Source organism: Cygnus atratus, chromosome 13, assembly GCF_013377495.2.
Source record: "Cygnus atratus isolate AKBS03 ecotype Queensland, Australia chromosome 13, CAtr_DNAZoo_HiC_assembly, whole genome shotgun sequence".
NCBI classification, from domain to species: domain Eukaryota; kingdom Metazoa; phylum Chordata; class Aves; order Anseriformes; family Anatidae; genus Cygnus; species Cygnus atratus.
This window is the reverse complement of record NC_066374.1, coordinates 19,282,065-19,303,338: the sequence shown is the minus strand read 5'-3', so window position 1 is coordinate 19,303,338 and position 21,274 is coordinate 19,282,065. Positions and strand designations below refer to the sequence as shown.

The 21,274-nt window shown below is 54.2% G+C and overlaps 1 protein-coding gene across 1 annotated transcript; it reads right to left on the bottom strand.

Annotated features, from left to right (window-relative positions):
* Positions 1-9,987: 9,987 nt before the first annotated feature.
* On the bottom strand, positions 9,988-18,389 carry HMGN5 (high mobility group nucleosome binding domain 5). The gene is made up of 6 exons (XM_035541963.2): positions 17,988-18,389; positions 16,969-16,998; positions 16,289-16,318; positions 15,290-15,340; positions 11,955-12,098; positions 9,988-10,677 (listed from the first exon to the last, which is right to left on the bottom strand). The coding sequence occupies exons 1-6, from the start codon at positions 18,000-18,002 to the stop codon at positions 10,630-10,632; spliced, it is 318 nt and encodes a 105-aa protein (XP_035397856.1). The 5' UTR covers positions 18,003-18,389; the 3' UTR covers positions 9,988-10,629.
* Between the last annotated feature and the right edge of the window lie 2,885 nt (positions 18,390-21,274).

Below are 21,274 nucleotides of genomic sequence, written 5' to 3'. Positions count from 1 at the left end.
CCCGTGCATTTCTTAACAGTATTACACACCATCCGCTCTGAAAGGAGTCCTGAAGTATTTAAAGTCTTTGTTTTAGGGCAGTTCTTCTAGTGAGAAAATAAATTCATTAGGCCTGGGAGCCATGGAGTAAAGAAATGGGACACCTGTGTGGCCACAAATAGGATTTGTGTCGATTTCAAGCTCTTTGGGGCAAACGCGGGTTTTGTTACTGGACGCGTGCCGGCTGCGTGGCGCACCGGAGCCTGGAGGGAGACGGAGCACAACCGCAACACGAGCAGATAGGCGTCGTTAATAAGTGTTAATTAGTAAAGCCGCTGGGTTTTCTTCGACCTTGCGCTGTCTCACAGCCCGATCGCAAAGCCTGGGCAGGCAGGGGAAGAGCTAAGCGGAGGAGCAGCTTTCAGGCTGCGTTTTGCCCCCCCCCCCGGCACCCTCGCCCCCGTGGCTCTCCCCTTGTCCGTTTGTCCGTCCGGGCGTGCCGTGTCTCGGTGCTTCAGCAGAGGCGAGCGATGCTCCGTCCTGCACATCCGAGCTGAACTCCCAGGGCGTTTGGCAGCGCCCTGTAGGGCAGCTCTCCACGATGGGGCTCGGGATCCTGACTGCTTGTGACAAGCGTGGCCTAGAAGAAACCAAAACTGTAGCGTTTCAAAACCTGAATAATATTGCCATGGCAACAAAGTAACTCACCTTAAAATCAAATGTGCCTTGGAAAGCAGCCCTGCATCTTCAGGGAGCAGGAAGGAAGATCCCATCCTCTCCATTTCAGCCGCCCAAACTCTTGACCTGTTAAGAAAATCAGTTTCTCTCCAAGACAAAACATAAACCAAACCCAACCAAATCTCCATCACTGAAAGAAACTCCCCAGGTGATGGCATCGGCGTCGCAAACTGGTGGTTAGTTCATAGCCCCCGACACCTGAACCGCCTTGTCCTCACTGCCCAGAGGCCGCTTCTCGCTGGGTGGGTGGACGGGGAGATGCCGCTGCCCTGCAGCCCCGGCCCCTCTCCCGTGGCTGCTTTATGGCTGAGCGCTGCCTTCTCCTAAAGTTAGGACCCATTTTTTCTGGGATACAGTTAAAATGTCTCAAACCCAGTCAGTGAAACTCGTGGGACACCAAGACTCGGCACATCTGTGCCGCTCACCTGGCAGGGAAACGCAGCGGTCATCTCCGAGCTGCTGTTGTCGTGGCTGGGGGGTGGGTAACGGGTGTAGTACCTACCGTTAATTCATTGCGGCACCCAAAAAGCTAGTGCAGCTTCCTCTCAAGCTGCACCACTCAAGCAGTTCTCCCATTAAAATAAAAGAAACGGTTTATGTTTAGCCTCCTGCGATCACTTATCCTGTTCCTAGAGCAGAAGCGGATACAGCAGCCGACGCTGTGCTGCACTGGTGTCCCAGGGCAGACCTCGGTTATTCTGACAGCACGGCGTCGGGTCTGCGCCTTGTGTGGGGTGCTGCAGCTCTGCCAACGCCCCGAGAGCCGCGCCGGGGTCCCGCTCGCAGCTGGCCCCTCGCATCCAGCGCAGCTTTGGTTCCCGGCGCGTGCGAGCGATTTGGTGTCGTCGTGCGAGTGGCTCAGAAGAGGCTGGTTTTACTCCTGCGTTGCACAAAACCGACTCTCCAGAGGGGCACGATAAGCAAGAGAATGAAGGAGAGCAAATGTAAGTTATTTTGGGAGTTCACTACAACAGCAGGTTCTGGACCTGGAGCACAACCGAGAAGTAGGCTCGTGCAGGCTGTGAGGGTCGCTCACAGCCTGGAGCCGTTTGCCGCCCGGAACAGACACCTGTGTTTGCTGGAAACCCCTACACGCCGGCCGGGCAGAGCATCACCGCTCCCTCTGCCCCCGCACCGGACAGGGACCCCAGCGTCAGCCAGCCGGGAGCAACAGGCAGGTTTTCCCCTCTTTGGAGACGCCGGACAGAAGCAGCAGCAATCACCTGTGACACGCAGCCACGTGGGTACGGATGTTTCCCTCTCTGTCACAGCGGATGAAGAACCGAAATATTTTTTCAAGGTACTACGTGCGCACTTTATAAATCTTGCTTTGTGTGAGGTTGGCACCCGTTTCAACAGAAAGCAGAAATACATACTTCCAGCCACTTGTTTCGTATCAAAACAAAGAAACCGGACTACAAGACGTGAGATTATTTAATGTTACAAAACGCTGGAAGCAACCGATGAGGCAGAAAGAGCAGACGGGGCTCTAGCACCAGGCGAGGGGGTGCACGGAATGGTTGGATGCCGTGGCAGCGGTAAATAATTGAGCAGTGTGTCATGTTCCCATGCCATCAGCGGACTCCAGCCACTGCCTCTCCCCTCACATTTCCTCGCGGGGCCGCAACGAGCTTGGCTTCCCAGCGCCAGCTGAGCCCCTCGGAGCAGGGCAAGCACCAGGCACGGGGGCACCCCACGGCCAGCACCGTCCCCACGTTCCCCAGCCCCAAGAAGCAGGGAGGGGAAGCGTTGCTTTGCCTTCCCTCCGCGCGCAATCCCGCCGGGCTCCGGCAGCAATCAGCAGCGCGGGCTGGTGGCGGGGCAGGAGCCCTCCCGCCCGCCTGGTGCCATCTGCCACGGCCACGGCACGGGGCTGCGCTTCTCACGCCTCGCTGGGCGCTGGATGTGCCGGGTAATGGGGCTATTTTCCCCCCCCCCACCGCCCAGGTCTTTGGAAAGGAAATTAAAAAAAAAAAAAGAAAGAATGGTTAAAACTGCTTTGCGCTGCCCTTTTCCTTTCCACTTCTGAAGCCTTTTAGCATACAGTTTTGCAGCAATTTGAAGGAAAATTGCCCTGAAAGAATGAAACAAAAATCTGTCTGATTTTTTTTAAACAAAACCCCCCGCGCCACACAAGCAGCTGCAGAGAATTTCTCTTCCAACAGGATGATGTAATGGGTTTTGTCAGCCAATGCTGTAATGAATAAAAACCTAGCCCCTAAAATCATCCAAGCTTTTGATGCAACTCAGAAGGTTTCTGGTGCAAGTGATCACCAAAATGGGCTGGAGCCGGTGGTTTTGTCATGCAGATCTTGATGTAAGGCGATTAAAACACTCCAAGGGGGCACCAAGCAGAGGCCGGGGGCTCGCACCCTTCGCCTGCCGGCGTCGGGACACCCCAGGAGGGAGAAGCAGAGCGGGGAGCCCGCGCCTCTGGGATGAGCCACGCGGGTAACGCGGAAACCTGGTGCTCCGAGCTAGGGCCGAGGCTTCCCATCGATAAAATGGGCGAATACAAAGACTTGGAGGCATCGGCACGTGTGTCCTAATGCCACCGACGCTGCTGGACCTGCCTATCCCAGGGGGGGACGCTTGTGGCAGCCGGGCCCCTGCCCAGAGCCCTCCCCAGCTCCGGCTGCCCGCCCGCCCGGGGTTACGAAAGAAAGGCCGCGTGTTTCGGTTTGGGTTTTCACAGCTAAGAGCAGCAAAAGTCCCCGTGCTTCCTGCTCCGGGTTTCGCTGGGCTCTTCTCGCAGGACCTTTTCTCGGGGTGTTTCAGCACAGATCGTTTCCAGCCCGCTTTGCAGAACGTCGGGCTCTCGGTGCGAGACCCAGCTCCTCCGTCCTTCGCTGCAGCCTCGCACACGCAGCAGCCAGGCTGCACAGCTCCAACTACGGCACCGAATGCCCCCAGACCCGTGCGTGCGTGTGTGTGTTTCCAAAAAGCTCGGGCAAGTCCCAGCAGAGAAGCGTGAGGCACACCGGTAAATACGAAGCAAGAGGTGCTCCAGTGGCTGCGTTGCAAGGAAGGAGCCGAAGGCTCTGCAGCCCCCGGACCTGCAGGGCAGGGCCACGTCTTCCGCGGGTCCGGCTGCCCGCTGATGGGAGCGTCCAAGGAAGGTTACAACAAATCCGAATCTAGTTACGAGAAGTGTGAACGGTACTGGATTTCAACCAAAGAAGCCGAACTGGCACACTCGAAGCAGAAAGGGTTGATATGGGATGATGCAGGACAACGCTACCTGGATTTGACCGTCCAGCAAGTTCCAGGTGTGGGGCTGAAAGGCTACAGGAGAGGAGAGGGGCACCATTCTTTTTAGGAGCGCAGCATTCGTTTGACTTGCAGCCACCACTATTCGTCCAGCGCAGTTTATACAAAGGTTTAAGAATGAAATCCTCACCGTATGCAGCCTGACGGAGGAGCGTCTGTGGACTGCAGTGGAGTCTGCGATGGAACCGCTGTTTCTTTCCCTTCAAGCACGCACATTTTAGGCAGACGTGCGAAGTGGGATGGGGCGTTTTCTCGCTTCTCACGCCCTGCAGGATGGACACAAGCCACCTCCGTGCCACTTGGGCCGAGGGGAAGGGCGCACGTCCCACGGGACACCGCGCAGGTTCTGCTCCCTCCTGCTGGCCAGGAGACTCGCGGCTTGTGGCCACCCGGCTGCCCGCTCACCGACGGTGGGGAGCAGAGGGCTGGGACATGCAGACCCCAAATTTTCTCGGCGAGGAGGCTGGAGGCCAGGCCGGCCGTGCAGGGACGTGGGGAGCAGCCCCCCCAGTGGCATGGTGACAAACACACGGTGGCGAAGGACAGGAGCTGTGCCCCGGGCTCGTGGCACACGTCGGGGTCCCAAGCTAAGGTGAGGGCAGCGGGGCTGCAGCCCCACACTCGCGGGGTCCTCCTGGCTGTCGGGCGGTGCTGGCAGCGACGCAGCACAGCAAGGCTCAGGCAGGAACACCACCGAGAGGCTACAGCACTGAATGAAGCCATGAGGGTTCCAGCCCCGGTGGGCCAAAACGGGGCGCGGAGGCATTGCGCTGGCCCTGAACGGAGCCGGGAGGAGGGCTGGGGACCTGGGCCCCTTTCTCCAAGCCAGCGGAGCTCCAGCTCAGCCGCACCCTGCTCAGCCCCGCCGCCGGCTATGCTGAGAAAACGAGGTGACGGAGGCGGGAGAGCGGGGCCGGGGCCACCTCGGGGTCTGCAGCCTCACCTCGGGAGCGTCTCCGCGTTCGCCATCCTGCCTGAGCCGTCTTCGGGCGCCAAATCGCTCGCTGAGCCACGGCAATTTGGGGGAGCCATTTGGGCAATGAGCTCCCCGGCGTAATTGCACGTTGTGTGAAATGTGGCCGTTCTGCATCTGCCTCTTGGTAATTTCGTGTGGCACGGCTTTGTTTGCTTTGTCTCCCGCACAAGAGCCACCGACCCCTATTCACTTCCCCCGTGCCACTGCGTGAGCCCATACAGCTCCCTCCTCCTTCTTCCCCCTCGTCCGTCAATTCTTTGCGAGACAAAAAGGGTAATTTATTTAATTGTTGCTGATATAATGTGCTAAAACTCTCCTTTACCCTTCAACAGTTAATTACACTTGTTAATTATTTTAATTACTCCCAGGGTAATGGTCCAGGTACAGAAGAGGACCCCACTGGGCTACACAGGCACGGGCAGAGCGGAGAAGTCCGCGTTTACCCCAAAGAGCTGCGTTTCTGCAACTCCTGCTGTAACCGGTCTGTGGCAACACGGGGGGCAAAACGAGAGCAGGGAAAAGAAAATCGGAGAGATTTGCACTTTTCTGTTCGCAGCATGGGAAGGTTTCTGGGAGGAGGCCTTAGGGGACGGCAGCTCTTGCAGGGTTTCCCCTTTGCCTGGCAGTCGAGGCGTGGGGAGGGGGCTCCGGCCTTTCCCTCGGTGGCAAAGACGCTGCTTTTGGTGCAAAACGGAGCGGTGACCTGGCACGGAGCTACGGCTGGCACCTCAGGAAAGGCAGGCGGGGCTCTGACGGAAGAAATCTGCCCCAGCAAACGTTCAGCCCCGGCTGGAAAGCTGTGGCTCCGTCCCGGGCTCAGCTGCCCCAGCTCTACCTGCAGCAGTGCCTCGGGGAGCCGCGGCCCCCAGCCCCGCAAACCCAAGCACATCTCCTGCCGTCTGAGAGAGGCACCGACAGGATCCTCGGAGCGAGGGTGCAATCAGATAGCTGCTGCGGTCTAAACCTTCTCCGCAGCTTCTTTTATCTTCCTGGGGGAAAAACAAACGGAGGAGAACCCGAAAGCTTTGTGGCTAAGACGTCTCACATCTGGTTTCAGCTCCAAAAAATGTACTTCCACCCCCCCTCCCTGAATCGTTAATGTTAAACAAACAAAACCCCGGTGATTTTCCTGGATTTCAGCGCCTGGATAACTTACAAGGAGCTTTCGCTGCGAATTCCAGGTTTGCGCTCGCCCCGATCCCCACTGCAAGCAACGCACCTCGCTTGGCTGGCAGGGAGGTGCCTCCGGATGGCAAAACCACCGCGTCCTCGCCTCCGGCGGCCATGGGCTGGGCAGCGGGCACCGGGAACTGGGAGGACTACGGGGCACAGGCACGAGCACAGGCACGAGCGGAGGAGCTGCTGCTGCCAGAGGAGCCTCTCCTGGGCTCCTGGCCAGGTGCTGCAGCAGTGCCCCCGAAGCAGAGCCCTCGCCCCCGGCCTCCTGCTCCCACCAGCTCCGTTTCCGTGCCCCGCCAGCAGGCCCCGGAGCGATGCGGGCCTGAGGCCGTGCTGCGACTTCCAGCGAGACTGAACCTGGTTTGAGTCTGCCCTGGCCGTTCTCTTCTTAGGTTTCCATCCCGCGTTGCTGTCTGCGTTACGTATGCTCCCCCCCCCCCCCCCCTTTTTTTTTAAGAGCGTCTGGAATTGTTTAAGACGTGTCCAATTGTATTAAGATGCCTTCGAGAGCTTTATGGTGTCGATTTGATTTCCACTCTTTCAGGAGCAGAGCTTTCTCCTTTGCGAGGTTGCTCCTTCTACATCCCGCGAGCACCTCCTTCACTTCCCTGCCTTCGGGTGTTGCCTCGCTCTGAAGCTCACCCTGACGCCCTCGGACGCCGCTCAGGTGTTGCCGTTTGATGCGTTTTGAGCCATTTCCTCAAAGAAAAGCAGCGTTTTGTTTCTCAGGGGCCCTGCCCGCAGGCTGCCCTCCCCACGTCGCTGCCCGAGCCGCCCCCCACCCGTGCCCCTCTCCTCTCCCCAGCCCGGGGCTGGTTTTGGGAGCCGGGGAGGCTCCGGGGAGGCTCCGCCAGCGTCCCGGAGCCCGAGGGGTGTTCTCGGCTCCCTGGAGCCCGGCCGCGGGAATCAGGTTTCAGAGCCGGGGCTCCTGCGCCAGCTGCATGGAGGAGGAACATCACCGCTGGGACAATTAGGAAGAGGAGCCATCCGTTTCTATTCAGGGGATCCAATTTGCTTTCTGCTTCATCAGATTAACACCAGTGTAACTCCATTAACTACCAGGGAGTTGCTCTTCGGCTGAAAATCAGAGCCACCAGGTCTCCTGGCTTCTGCGCGCAGTCCCTTCAATCAAAGGGGCAGAGGTGGGCACAGGATGTACCTACAGAAGCCCTCCTAGTACGTGCTTTGGGGGGAGTTGGTTATTTTTCCTTCCCTCCCATTTTAAACACGTCATTTACCCCCTTTTTTCCCCAAATACCAGGACCTCATTGCGGTTCTTTTTCCGCTTGTTCATGGAAGCCGTGCCTCTTCTCCCCCGTCCCCTCTGCGGGGCTCCAGCACATCGCCCACACGGGCACGGGGAAGAACCCGCGGGGGCTCCCTCTCATTTCAGACCTCGCTGCCCAGCGGCCAGCGGTGTTTTCCTAAGCTTTCCATCGTGCTAACAACGCAACAAAGCCAACCCTTCCCCAAGCCCTGCTGAAGATCCCAGAAAAGCGAGCGTTACTGCGGGGAGCGGGGTCGCGGTGCCTCCTGACGAACCGCACAGGCTGCTGAAGCGAGCCTGCACCCGAAGCGACACCGTGAGCCCCACGCCTGGCGAGGACAAAGCAGAAACCACAGGGCAGAGCCTTGCCTTGTCCAACGACTGCTGCTGAACGAAGTCGTGAGGCTGAACCTCCCCATCCATCAGATGGGGCTGCAGCGTTAACGTCATCCCTCCCGAGCTGGGCCGCGCTGGGCTCCTCGTTCCCGTCCCCTTGCTGGCCAAGACCCTCGCCTGGCTGAACTGGCGAGCTGCACTGGCCTCCTACCACTGCAGGTCGTTGCCAACCTCGCCTGAAGTCTCTTCCCCTCGCGAAAACGTCATTGTGCCACTTCCGAACCATCAGGCATGCTCATGAATCCGCTCGCCGCATCCGTCCGTAGGTCTCTAATTGTATAATTAATAACGCCAATCAAACCCTCACAGCCAATTTGGCCTGCCCAGCAATTCCGTGCATCTGGTGAGCTGCCGTGGAGCTACCCTTTGGTGCAGCGTCCAGCCTGCAGGCCCAGCAGACGAGGACTTGGCGGAGGGCAGGCAAGGCGTTCCGTTGTGCAACTCGCTCGAGTAGCCCAGTGCTCAGACAAGCCAGGGGTTTGAGCAGAGAGGTCTGTCTGAAAAGTCCTTAAGCAATTTGCCGTACTTATTTGAAAGAGGAATCTGATTATAACAATAGTTGTAGAATTAAGAACAACTCTCGCCCTGGCACTGGCAGGGGGAGAACTAAACAAAAGCAAACACTCAATCGTACGGTTTTGGGGAACAGCCCCCTGTTAAAACGGAGAGACACGACTGGACACACAGGGGGAGCTCACTTCGTGCAGACGGGCTGTTAACGCTTCGGCACATGGACCAGCCCTTTGCTCAGAAGAAAATACCGACCGTATTCATTCTGCCTGCTATTATTTAAACAACAATGCCTGAGACACTGAGGGACTGGGGGATAAAACTGAAACGGTTCAGCGTTACTGAGGTTTGGAGAAGGAGCTCACCTTCCTCGCAGTCTCCGATTTGCTGGTTTACGCCCTTTTAGAGAAACCAGTTGGAGAGGGGGCAATACTGCAGTGATAAAACACGTTATTCCAATCAGCATTTTCTCCTTAAGGCAGTACAGGTCCTTCGGGATCTCTCACCACCTTCAAGCAGCATTTGGTCCGACCCTAAGGTCTGGTCAGAAACATCGTGTGTCCGAAACACGTGGATGCCCAGGACACACCCAGGAGCCCCCAGCACCACAACCGCACACGCTGATGGGAAGTAGCACGCGTGAAACACCACGTCGCAGCCAGCGCCCCGCGGTACTGACCAGGGGACACACGTTTAATAGAAGACATCGCACCGGGGCGCTGAGTTAGATTCTGGGTGTGAGATAAAATGCGCAGGCTCCTGGAATCTCACGTTTCTGAGCTGCAAAACAACCTTATGCAAAGCACGAGGTTTCTGCATTGCAGACATTTTTCTTCCTATTAAATACACGATGCAGTTGGTCATCAACGCGAAGAGACTTCACGTAAAAGGCAGCTTCGAGAGGAAAATTTGAAGTGTCCTTGAAAAACTTGCAGAGAATAGCTGCAGCAACCGAAATAAGATTAGGTAAAACCCCTATTGAAGCCCAGTCTGTACTGCCTAGTCCAGCTGCCGTTTCCCAGAACAAGCCTGCGCTCACGGAAGCCACTTTCTGCACACACATCACCGTGCTAGGGGAAGCTGAGCCCAGGAAAACATTCTGCAAGTAATACATTTTTGAAGAAGAGAACTATAAACAAAAGGTATGTAAGTATGCACTTGAACAAGTGCTACGAACGTTTCCACATCGTGACACAAAACGATTTTGTACCGCGAAGGTTTGCTGTCCGTACAGCAGCGCCTGCTCTTCTGCGCTGTTCCTAGGAGGTAGGAACCCCTTTAAATCATAACCAATGGGCACGGGAACGTAAAGGAGCCGACACCCTTCGGCATTTCTAGCATTGGCAGAGCTTAAGGCGTACGGGACAGCAGCAGTATCTCGTTTTCACTTGAGTAAGCAACACTTTACAAGGCAAGCCTTCACCTGAAAGAAGCTCCCGAGGGGCGTAAGCCAGCGCGCTTCAAATGAGATCGCCTATTCCCCTTCCAGCTGCTGAGGGTCTGCCCCGTAAAGTCGCTTCTGTTTACACCACTGCAGACAGGGGCGCAAGCACCGAGCGCTTTTAGCTGCAGAGGTTCCTTCAGCCTGAGTTCCTGTCCTCCTGCACCTCCTCGGGACTCTGGTAGCTTTCCAGCAGCACGCTTGCAGCACAAGCAACAAACCACAATCAGCTTTTGAGGAGTCTTTTTTATTAAGATAAATCCAGCAAAATTCCTAACAGTGGGTACATACAACCAACCTGCCCTTTTAAAAGAAATGTTTGTATTTCATTTAAAAACGTGATTACACTTTTATTTATTTATTTTTTTTCAAAACTGACAAAATAAAATTACATTTGGGAAACAACAGATTTCCAGCTCTTAGGTTTTTCATGAAAATAGCTCACCTTCTTTATAAAAGCAACCCACAGAACCACTGGAATGTTTAACACAGTTATTTGTTTTGAGACCTCCCCACTTTAAGAAACCATACAACACATACAAGGGTAAAATTAAAATCTGAAGTCTGTAAGCATGACTTACACAAAAAGGGACACACTGACAGAAGTCAAAAGCTACCACCACTTATTCTTTCCATGTACCATACAAACTATTACAATCACAAAATTTAAAAACAATGATTTTTTTTTTTGTTGTTTTGCTTTGTTTGTTAGGGATTTAATTCCCAAGTAACCGAGATGAAGATGTTCCATAATTAAATTCATGCTAAAAAAACCTGCATTTATAAAATAGTTGATAAAAATATTCCTCTCTGTTAACAATACAGCATGGAGGTACGGATACCAAATGATGGAGATATAGGGCAGGGTTAACATTACTCGGACTTGGCTTCCTTATCATCAGATGCTTCAGCAGCTGGTGCCTATAAAAGTGTTTGGAAGAATAAAAATATTATTTGTAATGCTAATCGGATTCCGTTCTAACAAGCATCAAAGAGAGACTAGTTTGTTAGTACACACACGGACAACACTTTGGGTAGGTAGACAAGAATGCACGGCTACTACCGAAAATATCAACACAACTCCACGTTGGCTGATAATTCTAACAATTAAAAGGCAGAAGGGCATTATTTGGTGATGGAATTAATACTGGAGCGTTAAGAGAATCCAAAGAGGCAGGAATTTGGAACATATTTAAGATAAGGATCAGTCATACGCTAGGGAAAGTTCACGTCCTCATCTCCGTAAGTCACAAGGAAGCGTAAGAATTACACACAAAATCACGGTACTTGTCCAAACTTCAGGGAAGGTGGTCCTCACCTGATCTCTATCAAAATGTCTGCTCTTAGTCAACACGTTAAAACTGCAAAGCTCCTATCAAAGATCTTGTCAAGTACAACAGCCCCACGCTAATTTTGAGCAGAGAAGACTGTGAATTAGTTTGAAGAATGAAAGACTGAACAACCCATTGACTGCGCAGCGATACTCCACAGACACACGAAGAGATCGCTGCCAATCGAAAGCGAGAGTACACAACGGGCTATTCCGCGCCTACAGGTAGCAAACGTTGCACTTCTACTATCAGCAAGAAAATTTCTAGGAAAAAGCCATCGGGAGCCGACTGAAGCTTGCAGCTAGTCCTAGCACACGGCAGCTTAGGTAAGTAGCCGAGACAGTAAGAACCTGTAAGAAAGAGGCTTGCAGATCAAGAGACAAGACCACGTTTGTTCTGCGGAACTCTTGCTGAATTGTTCTGACGCGAAGAATTGTTTTAAAGGATTGTGTAAAACTTAAAACCAGATTTCTGGCACAGTACCAACCCGTGCTGAGCAGAAGAGGCAAGCCAGCAGTCCAGAGAGGATAGGCAAAGGCAGCTCAGGGTCGGACCGCAATCCTTCTGAGCTCTATTGTTCCCCAACCGTTCTGCATTGCTCTTGTGCCAACACAGAGCGGGACACTAGGGTAGCACAGAGCACCTGTGGAAGGGCTCTGCCACAGAGCAGGACTGAGCTGGAAGGAGAACGCTATTCTTTCAGGCTCTCCCTGGCAGTCGCCCCGTGCAGACACTGCAGCCGGTCTGTCTTAACAGGACGGCAGTGAAACACACCACCTTCCGACAGGGAGGCCCCAATCATTAGATCCTGCAGACGCATTAGCAATACATCTGTGTTTATTCCCATGTCTACTGTAGCTAAGGTACCTCGTTAGTTTTGGTATCTCCATTTTCAGAGTGGTTTTCTTCTTTAGCATCCTCTTGCTTAGTTTCGTCTTTGCCTTTGGCTCCTTTCTTCCCTTTTGTTGCTGCCTTTTTGTCCTCCTTTTTATCATTTGCTGCCTTTTCTTTCTGTTAAGAAAACAGACCACGATACAGTAAATGCTGATTTCCACCCCGTACGTCTGCATTCGCACATTCTCAGCTCCAAAGATGAGATGAAAGTTTCTAGGGAGAAGCGTTTCCCTTCTGCTCTGCCCCGAATGTGCTACTGGGAAACGCGTAATATAAAAGCAGTCGTGGCTGGGGTTAAAAGAATTCCTATTTTAAATAGGCATTCAATTAAATTAGCTAAAAAATGTTGGAGTTGAACTGGCCTGTATTTCTGCTGCGCTGCTGAAAGGCATACCAAAGAACAAAAAGAACATGTGCAACTAGTGGGGACGCCAGAATACTTCAGACGTGCCATTGAGGCCTATTTAGAAAACTGTAACGAAGCTGCAGTCAAAGGACTTTCCCCCTTGCCTGCCCGAAATACTCTTTGCTATCACAAACCGTTTGTGCGATGCTCAAGTTGGGGGCCCAACGGCATCACCTCAGGAACAACGGGCACTTTGCAGTTACTGATTAACCGCAGCTTCTTGCCAGGACGATCAGGCTAAATCAAAACAAAAATTGGTGCCGCAGCTTCTGCGGTAACAGTTTCCTACACAGCGAGGTCCGAGCCTGACCCCAGACCGGTAACAAGCAAAACTCTAACGAGTTTGGCTTCCGAGGACCTGCCTCTCGCTGCCAGTAACCGCGCTAAGCAAAGCAGCTTAGCTCCTTGGTTAACGCGGTTACAGCAACGGAACGGTAACTCTCTGCAAAACGACTACCTAAAGCGAAGATCAACAGATAATTATTTAATATGTACGTTTATCTACTCAGCAGATGGGGCTGTCTTAGCGGCTCTCAGTTCTAAAACGTACGCGTGCTTAGTTCAGCCCCTACCTTATCGGCGCACAAAATTAATTCGCACTAAAATGAGTTTGCTAAGGGCAAATACGGACACGGCAAGGGGCAGTCAGCTGCTTATTCAATAACGCTGATGATTAAAAACTCACCAAAATTAACACGGAGTCGTGCAGTAACGCAGAAGGCTCAGACGGGAGGCTCGCAGCCCCACGTGGGGCTGGGTCTCCCTCCTCTCCAGCCTCCCACTCCCCGCTCCGACCTCCCCGAGGCACTCGGCCCGCCTGGGACACCGCCGCGGCGGCGTCGGCAGTCCCTTTCCCCGCGCTGTGCCCGCTCTCCCCCAGCCTCTCCTCCTTCCTGGGGACTGACTTCCGAGAGAGACGCGGTGCCTCTTTGTGAGAGCGTCACCAAACGGAGGGGGAAGGAGCCGCCTGCCTCCACTCCTTCTCAGCAGAGCTTCCTTCGAAGCGCGCAGAAGCAGCCCGCTGTGAAGGGCTCCTCCAGCAGCACCACGACCTCCAGACCCAGGAGTGCGGGTGTGTACGTCACCAGCCCTCCCAACATAAGCCATGAAGGATCTTCAAGGGCTTGGGGTTGTTTGAAGAGGGGAATCTTTTCCCTCACCCCATTACACAAACGCCACTTTTTTACCCTTTTGTTGGCAGAGCCTCTCTCTTAAGAAAAGACTTGAGAAGAATCCTCAGAAACTGGCCTCCATGGCAGGGCTCCGCACCGAGACACAGCGTCTCACAGAGCACAGCTGCGACTGAGGACGCTGGGATCCTGCAGTTCCTCTTACACCCCCTTTTGCACAGTATTGATCCCAGGTCACCTAACTTCAGAGAGCCAAAAATGCACCTCCAATACCCCAGCTTCAAACTCCTTCCCACTGCGGGCACGACGACTCCCGGCAGCCCCCAGCAGACCTGGAGCTTTTACAGTCGCTGTCCTTAAAGTTCAAAAGCTTATTTTTGCAACTTTAAAACTCCGTTAACGCAGCTTTTGCGTGCGTAAACCTTTAGATGCTGCCATTAAAACATAAAAAGGCAAACTGGAAAAGAATACCAACAGCCTGCTCCACAGCAACTGTGCACCGAGCCCCGCGCGGGTCACCGGCAGAGGCCGAAGGCAGGGCTTGGAGAGCCGGCGGCCGGCTCTGTGCCCCTGGGGCTGCAGGAGCAAGTCCCAGCAGAGGCTCTCCTCCAGGGGACCAGCCACTAGAGGGAGACCCGCTCCCAGTGTGCCAGCAGCTCCCGCCACAGGAATGCCGAGCAGCGGGGCTCCTCGCTTCCCCGCCGCTCTGGCATGGGACCCAGAGACGGGGCTGCGCGGCCAGATGTGAAAAACTTGCTGTGGATGCCGCCGCTGTGACGAGATGGCTGAGATGTGGGGTCCCAGAACGACACGTGGGGTTCTCTCTCGTCTGTGTCTCGCGCCACCTTTGCTCTCCCTGCACACAGCTCAGCCTGGAGGCAGTTCCCACCCTCTGGAAGTCCCTGGCGCCACGTGCAGCTGCGAGGCCATTTACGTGCACGCACACCAACGGGCTCCTGGTTCGCAGCCCCTCGTCCCCTCCTGTAACTGGAACAACCCTCGCACCTCTGCTCTGCCCACACAACCATCCAAAACCATGAGGGAAAACGTACAATGGGAACAGGCTGAAAGGAAGATTTGTTTCCTTTCCCAGTAGCAAACTTGAGTATTTAGAGAGAGATCAAAAAAACCAACACCAAAACCCACCGCAAACTGTGACCACTGGGAACGTTTGTGTCGGGAAGGGGGTACAGGGAAACACCTCACGGAGTGCAGAACTGCCCCCTTTTATGTCTCCAGCTGTTGCTCCTAAGCACAAAGGGAACTTTAAATAGGTTTTTCTTTAACTCTCCTGTCAGACATGCCAGTATCTTTGACATTTCCCAAAATATCCAGCTTAAGGGAACGAGCGTGCAGAACTTTACCTCCAGCGATTGTAATTCGATAAACTGATAACTAACTGAAAGAAGTGCCTTTGAAAGAAAACATTCTAAGAAACTGTAATTAAAAGCACAATTTTCAATGCCTTCTCTAATTGAATCTCTGATCTCTATTCAAAGCGTCGTTTTCCCAACAACACATTGTATGAAATTACAGAAGGGCCTTGCAAGGCAGCAGTGAAGCCTCCCCACAACTGATTTAAGACCTGGTCGGTGTCAGTAGGAGCTGGATACCATTATCTTTACATCTTTCACGTTGTTTTAACTCACATAAGCCGATCTGGAATCTTTAAAGAAAACTACGAAAACCCCAAATGATTAGCTGTGGACTTTCCTCCCCTGTAAACACCTTGAAAAAGAGAAGTGTAACTTCAAGTTATCTGGAACACTTACCTTAGGTGCTGCCTTTTTGGGCTTTGGCTCCGGTTTAGGCGGAGCAGGTTTCTGTACAAAACACATGCAAGAAACACAGAGTCAGATGAACCCCGTAAACGTTTTAGCACGACATCGGTAACTTTTGAAAACTCTTCAAAATATATTGAGCTGACAGCCTCGGTCAGTAGTAGTAAGGGCACCGTCAGGGACAGATCAGTCTGTTTTGTTGTCCAAACCCACATTTCCTCATGTGTGTTACAGGGGCTATGCACAGATGCTGGCTAGTAGGAGTAACTGGATCACTGCTCGGTCTGATGTTACTGTCTGCTGTGAGGGCAAGCATCTGCCAAAAATGAAATGTATTAACGTTTGGCCGTAACTGTATAAATGAACACGCATCTTAGATTTCACTAAATTAAGTACTTTCTTTCCTAAACAGCAACCATTATCTCCTTGGCATTTCCAAGACAGCTTAAAAAGGGGCTGGGTGCACCAACGGTCAGTAGAAAAGGGTGCCAAGAGCCTCTGTAAGTCTGTGAGTGACTCCGGGCTGAATCCTACCACGTGACACAGATTTACACCCTTAGGTCTCAGTTTACCCAACAGTTGGGCCATCAAAATCAATGGGAAAATTACAAGTGGAAGGAAAGCACAGGTAATTTATACGGCTACGAGCAGGCAGCTGTAAGGAGAAGGCCTACAGAGAACAAATGTTTTGTGAAATCAATACTCCTTGACTCCAGACACCTAACTCACGCGTCCAGATTGTGTGTTCACTAACACGGAGGAACGAGATGCCTTGCGTAACTCATACAAGGTGTCTGAAAGTGAGCCTGTAACGTGTTGGCGCTCAAGACTTGGAAACATAAAGTAGAAATTTCACTCTTACATATTGCAATAGTCTAACCAGGCCTCTCACAGTACCAGTGGAAAAAAAATGTAGTTCCTCTGTAGCTGTCTCCCAGAACTTAACATACCGTGAAGTGTAATATCAAGAGAGTACATAAAGATACTTACAGCGGATAGTCTAGCTGACCTTCTCTTTGGCTGCGTAAAGAAAGATGTGTCACTAGAGTTCAGAGCACGTAACACCAGAACAGTATCCCAGAATAACCCGGTGTATAGACCCCGCCACGAAGCCCCCTACGAGTTGTAGGATTTACGAAATTACAGCCAGGGTGGCGAGGACTTCCTAAGAGCGCGGCTCTGTTCAATAGTTCTCACTCTGTGCAGCCGCCCCTTCACCCGCTGAGGCGCGAAATGGCGAAGTCTCCCTCCTTCCCCACGCGGTGCCATTACGGGCTGGCCGCTGCGAGGGTGCAGGACCAGGGAGGGCACGTTCCCTCCGAAACCGAGGGGCTGTGGCACGGCCGCTGCCGCCGAGATCTGGCTTCTGGAGCAGCCCCGCTCAGCGAGGCGCTGCGGGAAGGCGCCTGGCAGGCCCTGGGGATGGAGACCCAGAGGATGGAGGCCCCGGGGATGGAGGGCTCAGCAGCTGCGAGGCCCAAGCAACTTTCTAACGGGTTCCTCCGGTGAGAGGCCACCGGGCAGGGCCAGCCTCCAGGCGGGCAGCGCCAGGCTCAGCCCAGGGACCCGACCCCACAGCCCCGAGCGGCCGCGGCCACGTGCGAGGCTGGGGGCTCCGCGACTCCTGTGGGACGCCCTGAGGGCAGCGGGGCTGCAGAAGCAGGTCCTACCTCCTCCTTTGCCTCGCCTTCAGCTGGAGCCTGCAAGGGAAGCGAGAGAGAGAGAGGGGGGGGGGGGTGAGGTGAGGGTCGGGTGGGAGCCGGGGGCCCCCATGGCGAGGGGGCGGGGGCGGCGGGCGGCGCCTGCCTACAACTCCCGGCATGCCTCGGGGGGCCGCCGAAGCGACGTCACGGCGCCGCGGCGTGCCGCGTTTGAAAAGTTCCCGCCAAATTACCTGCCACAGCAAGGTCGGGGCCGGCCGCGCGCAAGGACAATGCCCCCCCCCCCTCCCCCCCCCCCCCCCCTCACCGCCCCCCCCCCCCTCCTCCCCGCGCCCGCCCGGCCCCCGGCACGGCCGCGCCTCGCCAACGCCTCACGGGGCCCCGCGGGGCCGGGCCGGGCCGGGGGCAGCGGGAGCCCCCCCGGGGGGCCGTGAGGGGAGCCGGGGGGAGCGGCGGGGGGAGCGCGGCGGGCGGGCGGGCGTTGGGTCGGCCGGGTATGGTGGCGGCCGCGCTCGGCGCTTCCCTTCGAGGCCAGTTTCAAATTCTGCGCCGCCTAATGGCCCCAAATTACCATTGCACAACCATCTGGTATGACAAGAAGTGGGAGAGGAGGAGAGAGGGAGAGAGCGGAGAAAAAAAAAAAAAAAAAAAAAAAAAAGAAGAAGAAGGAGAACAAAGGCAAACGCAGCGCCCGCAGGCACCGCTTGCACCCCGCGGCCGCCCGCCGGGGGCCCGGCCCCGCTCCGCTCCGCTCCGCTCCCCGCCGCCCGCCCGGCCCCGCCGCCGCCCGCCCGCCTCCGCCACACGGCAGCGGCGGCGCCGCGGCCGGCCGCGATCCAGCATGGAGCCGCCGCGCTGCCCTCCCCCGGCGGCCCGCGGCCGGCTGCGGGGCTCCCCCCCCCTCACCCCCGCGACCCGGCCCCGAGCCGGGACGAGGCCGGCGGCGGGGAAACGCCGGGAGGCGGCGGCGGGGCTCCCCGGCAGCGCTCCCCCCGGCCGTGCCCCGGCGCGGCTCCCCCGGCACTTACCTTTCTTTTGGGCATAGTTGCGCCTTAATAGTTGGCGGGGAGCGGGCGGACGGAGGCGGCTCTGGGCAAGCAACGCGCCCGGCGGAAAATAATAAAAATAAAAAACGTAAAAAAAAAAAAATAATAATAATAATTAAAAAAAAAAAAAAAAACTGTTGGGAGCCCGCTGCGGAATTGGCCCCCCTCCGGGAAAAAAAAAAAAAAAAAAGGGGGGGGGGGAAGAAAAAAAAAAAAAAAAGCAAGGCGCGCGAGGGCCCAAGAGTTAATTGCAGCAGAAACTGAACAAAAAAAAATCCCCCCCTCTTTATTGCAAACAGTAAAATACACCAACACGCAACCAAACTGCATGAATGGGGAGCGCCAGATGGGCCCAGCCGCCGAGTGACGGCCGCGCCGGCCAATGGGCGCGCGGGATGCGGCCCGGGGGGCGGGCCGGGGGCGGGGGGCGGCGCCGCGGCCGTAGCGCGAGAGGCGCTGGCAGCCGGGGGCCGGCGGCGCTACGCAGTGCGCGCGGCCCGGCCGCCCTCGGGCGCGCGGGGAAGGCGGGCGGCAGCGCCGGCGGGCCGGGCCTGAGGGGAGCGGGGCGAGCTGAGGGCGTCGTGCGGGGGCGGCCACGGCTCCGGCCCCGGCTGCTCGGCGCCCTCGGCCTCCCCCGCTGCCCTCCGCCCGCCCCGCGTCCCCCCGCGGGCTGGGGAAGAAACTTCCCCGAAAGTTGGCGCAGGCCGCAGGACGACAACATGGCGGCCGCCCCCCCCCCCCCCCCTCACACACACACACACACACCCCGCCCGCCCGCCCGCCTCGGGCCCGCCGCCGCCTGAGGGGCCAGCCCAGGGAGCCGCCGCCGCCTTTGTCCGCGCAGCCCCGGCCTCCCGCGGCCCGCGGGGCGCTGCCCGAGCCGGGGGGCGCCTCAGGGAAAGGGGAAGGCGCCGGCAGCGCTCCCCGGGCCGGCCCCGGGGGTCGCGGCGCTGCCGGGCGGCTGCCGTGTGCTCGGCCTGAAGCGTGAGGGGGTTTTTGGAGCTGGGCCTCTGAGTTTGGGTAGGCCCTGTGGTGAAGTCCGACGTTTGTGTGCCGCTGGAGCAACATTTGCCCTTGGTTCCATCGTAACAATTCCCATCAGGGTTTCTGACAGCTATATCACCAGTTTCTTCAGTGAAAACACGAGGCGTGTACTTAAAGCGCCTTTAGGACTGAACACTTTGCATCAAAGACTTAAAGCGGGAGCTGCTGCTCTGAGGCATGGCCTTATTCCTGGCAATAGCCAGCTGAACTTCTTTCTGAAAACCTGTTGAACCTCTTTGGAAAAAACAGATTCTGCAATCCTCCAAGATAGCCTGTTTCAGCACTTACCTGTCCTTACCACTGCAAAGCTTTCCCCAGCATCTAAACTGGTGGTGAATTAGATAAAGTTTCTTTGCCCAGTGCCTAGCACACGTACAAAACAGACAATCTGCATCAATTTACGTTAACATTTCAGATGCTTTATCATTTCACATAAAATTATCATGTCCTTTGTTTAAACTTAATTTTTCTACACTAAGCAGATTCTCCTAGGTCTCACGATCTCGTAATTCCCACTTTCTAAACCCTTTATAATTCTTTGTCTGCTCCAGACTCTTTTCAACCTTGGGTTTTCCTTACGTTTATATCCAATAATCAGGTTAATTAGGTAAGCTATCTCTATGGCGTTTGCCAACTTTGCGATAGCATCACAATCTTGGTTCAGATTCTTCTTCTGATCCCCTGTAATCCCCAGATCCCTCCCAGCGATGCTATCTGAAAAGCTGATCCCCCTATTCTTTACAAATTCATAGTGACTTTCTGACTCGTCACTTTTTAAATTATCTCATTCTCAAGGTGCATACCTGTCGATAGTTTTTCTCCACGGACCTTGGAGTTACGCCGAACAGTGTTCCATTCAAGTTCACCTTTCCTCTCCCTCCAGTCAATGGAGAGCCCTCAAACTCCACTACTTTTTTTTGTAGATACACACCAATTATTCAAAAACTTATTTGGCTGGCCTCCTAAACACTCTGGAGTGCATTTTCCAGACACTGCCAACCTCAGTGTAACCACAAAACCAAATCCAATTTAGCACACTCTTTCCTGCTGCTATGTGTTGCTGTCACCTTCCTAAAAAGGTTGGTTTCAGTACCAGGTTACAGTTCGCTTGAAGGCTGAAGCAACTAAGACGGTTTTTTGGTTGTGTGGGGTTTTGGGTCTTTTTTTTTTTTTTGGTGCCTTCCTCTTCTGTCAGCAATAAACGAGGTTTTCTTTTGTTTTGCTCCTACTTTCAGTGTGTATATATAGAGCAAGTTCCTATATCCTTCTCTGTTCTTTCGTCACTGTAACTAATTTTGGACCTTTGCCTCTCTTTTTGTTCCTCCATGCCTGTGCTATTCCATGACAACAGTTCTCAATTGTGTGCTTTTTTCTACTTCTTGCACAATTTAGAAAGACTGCGTATTTATCTCTAAAGCTGCCATTAGGGCTCCATTATACTCTTGTTCATCTTTATGTTGGTTTTTCATACACCTCCTATTTGCCTTCCACGTGAGGATGCTTTGCTGTTCTATTGACGTGTTTCTTTCAGTAACAGCTCACTTTCTCCTTTCCAACCATGTCAGCTTTATATTTTCAGCCATTCTCTTTTATTAATCAAGATTTTAAATAGTGTTTCCACTAGTTTTCTCCATCCTCTGAGCTAAAAATTGTCTAAGACACATCTCACGAGTCCTTGTCTTCTTTCTAGAATCCGTGTCCAATACTAGAAGTTCTCCATTGCTAACAAGATTTATGCTTCAGTTGCTTTTTGTCAGTTGCCTTGAAGTTTCACCTGGCTCCCTGTAGTTATTATTTCGTTCTTTCCATATTCTGTGAAAAGTCTTTGTGCAATTGTGGAAGAGGAGCAGGAATTCATTGAAGAGTCTGTCAGCCTTTTCTCCCGAGGAGAACAACTTGGGTGACAGCGGTTTGGTTGAAAGCTCGGGTCAAAACGGGCACTGGGAAGTAAGCACGGATATAAAATTCACTAGGAATTTTGCATTACAAGTGCTTTGCCTTCTTTTCCACCTTTGTATTTTTACAAACAGTAAATCAGCAGTTAGAAGGTCACTTCCCTCTCAACAGATAGGATAAACTGTGGCAAGATGTTGTGACACTGAGGGTGTAGATGGCTGTTATTGTGCAGACCTATAGAAAATTACAGACCTGGCTATACCTACGGATACTGTAAACACCCTTCCTTCAGGCCAAGTGGAAGGAGTAATTAACTGTTCCTTTATGTA

Excerpts from the sequence above, each read along its gene's own strand:
- HMGN5 (XM_035541963.2), bottom strand. Across the intron at positions 16,319-16,968 it reads AAGGCGAGGCAAAGGAGGAG|CCAAAGAGAAGGTCAGCTAG; the intron begins GTAGGACCTGCT and ends TTCTTTACGCAG. Across the intron at positions 10,678-11,954 it reads GAGATACCAAAACTAACGAG|GCACCAGCTGCTGAAGCATC; the intron begins GTACCTTAGCTA and ends ACACTTTTATAG.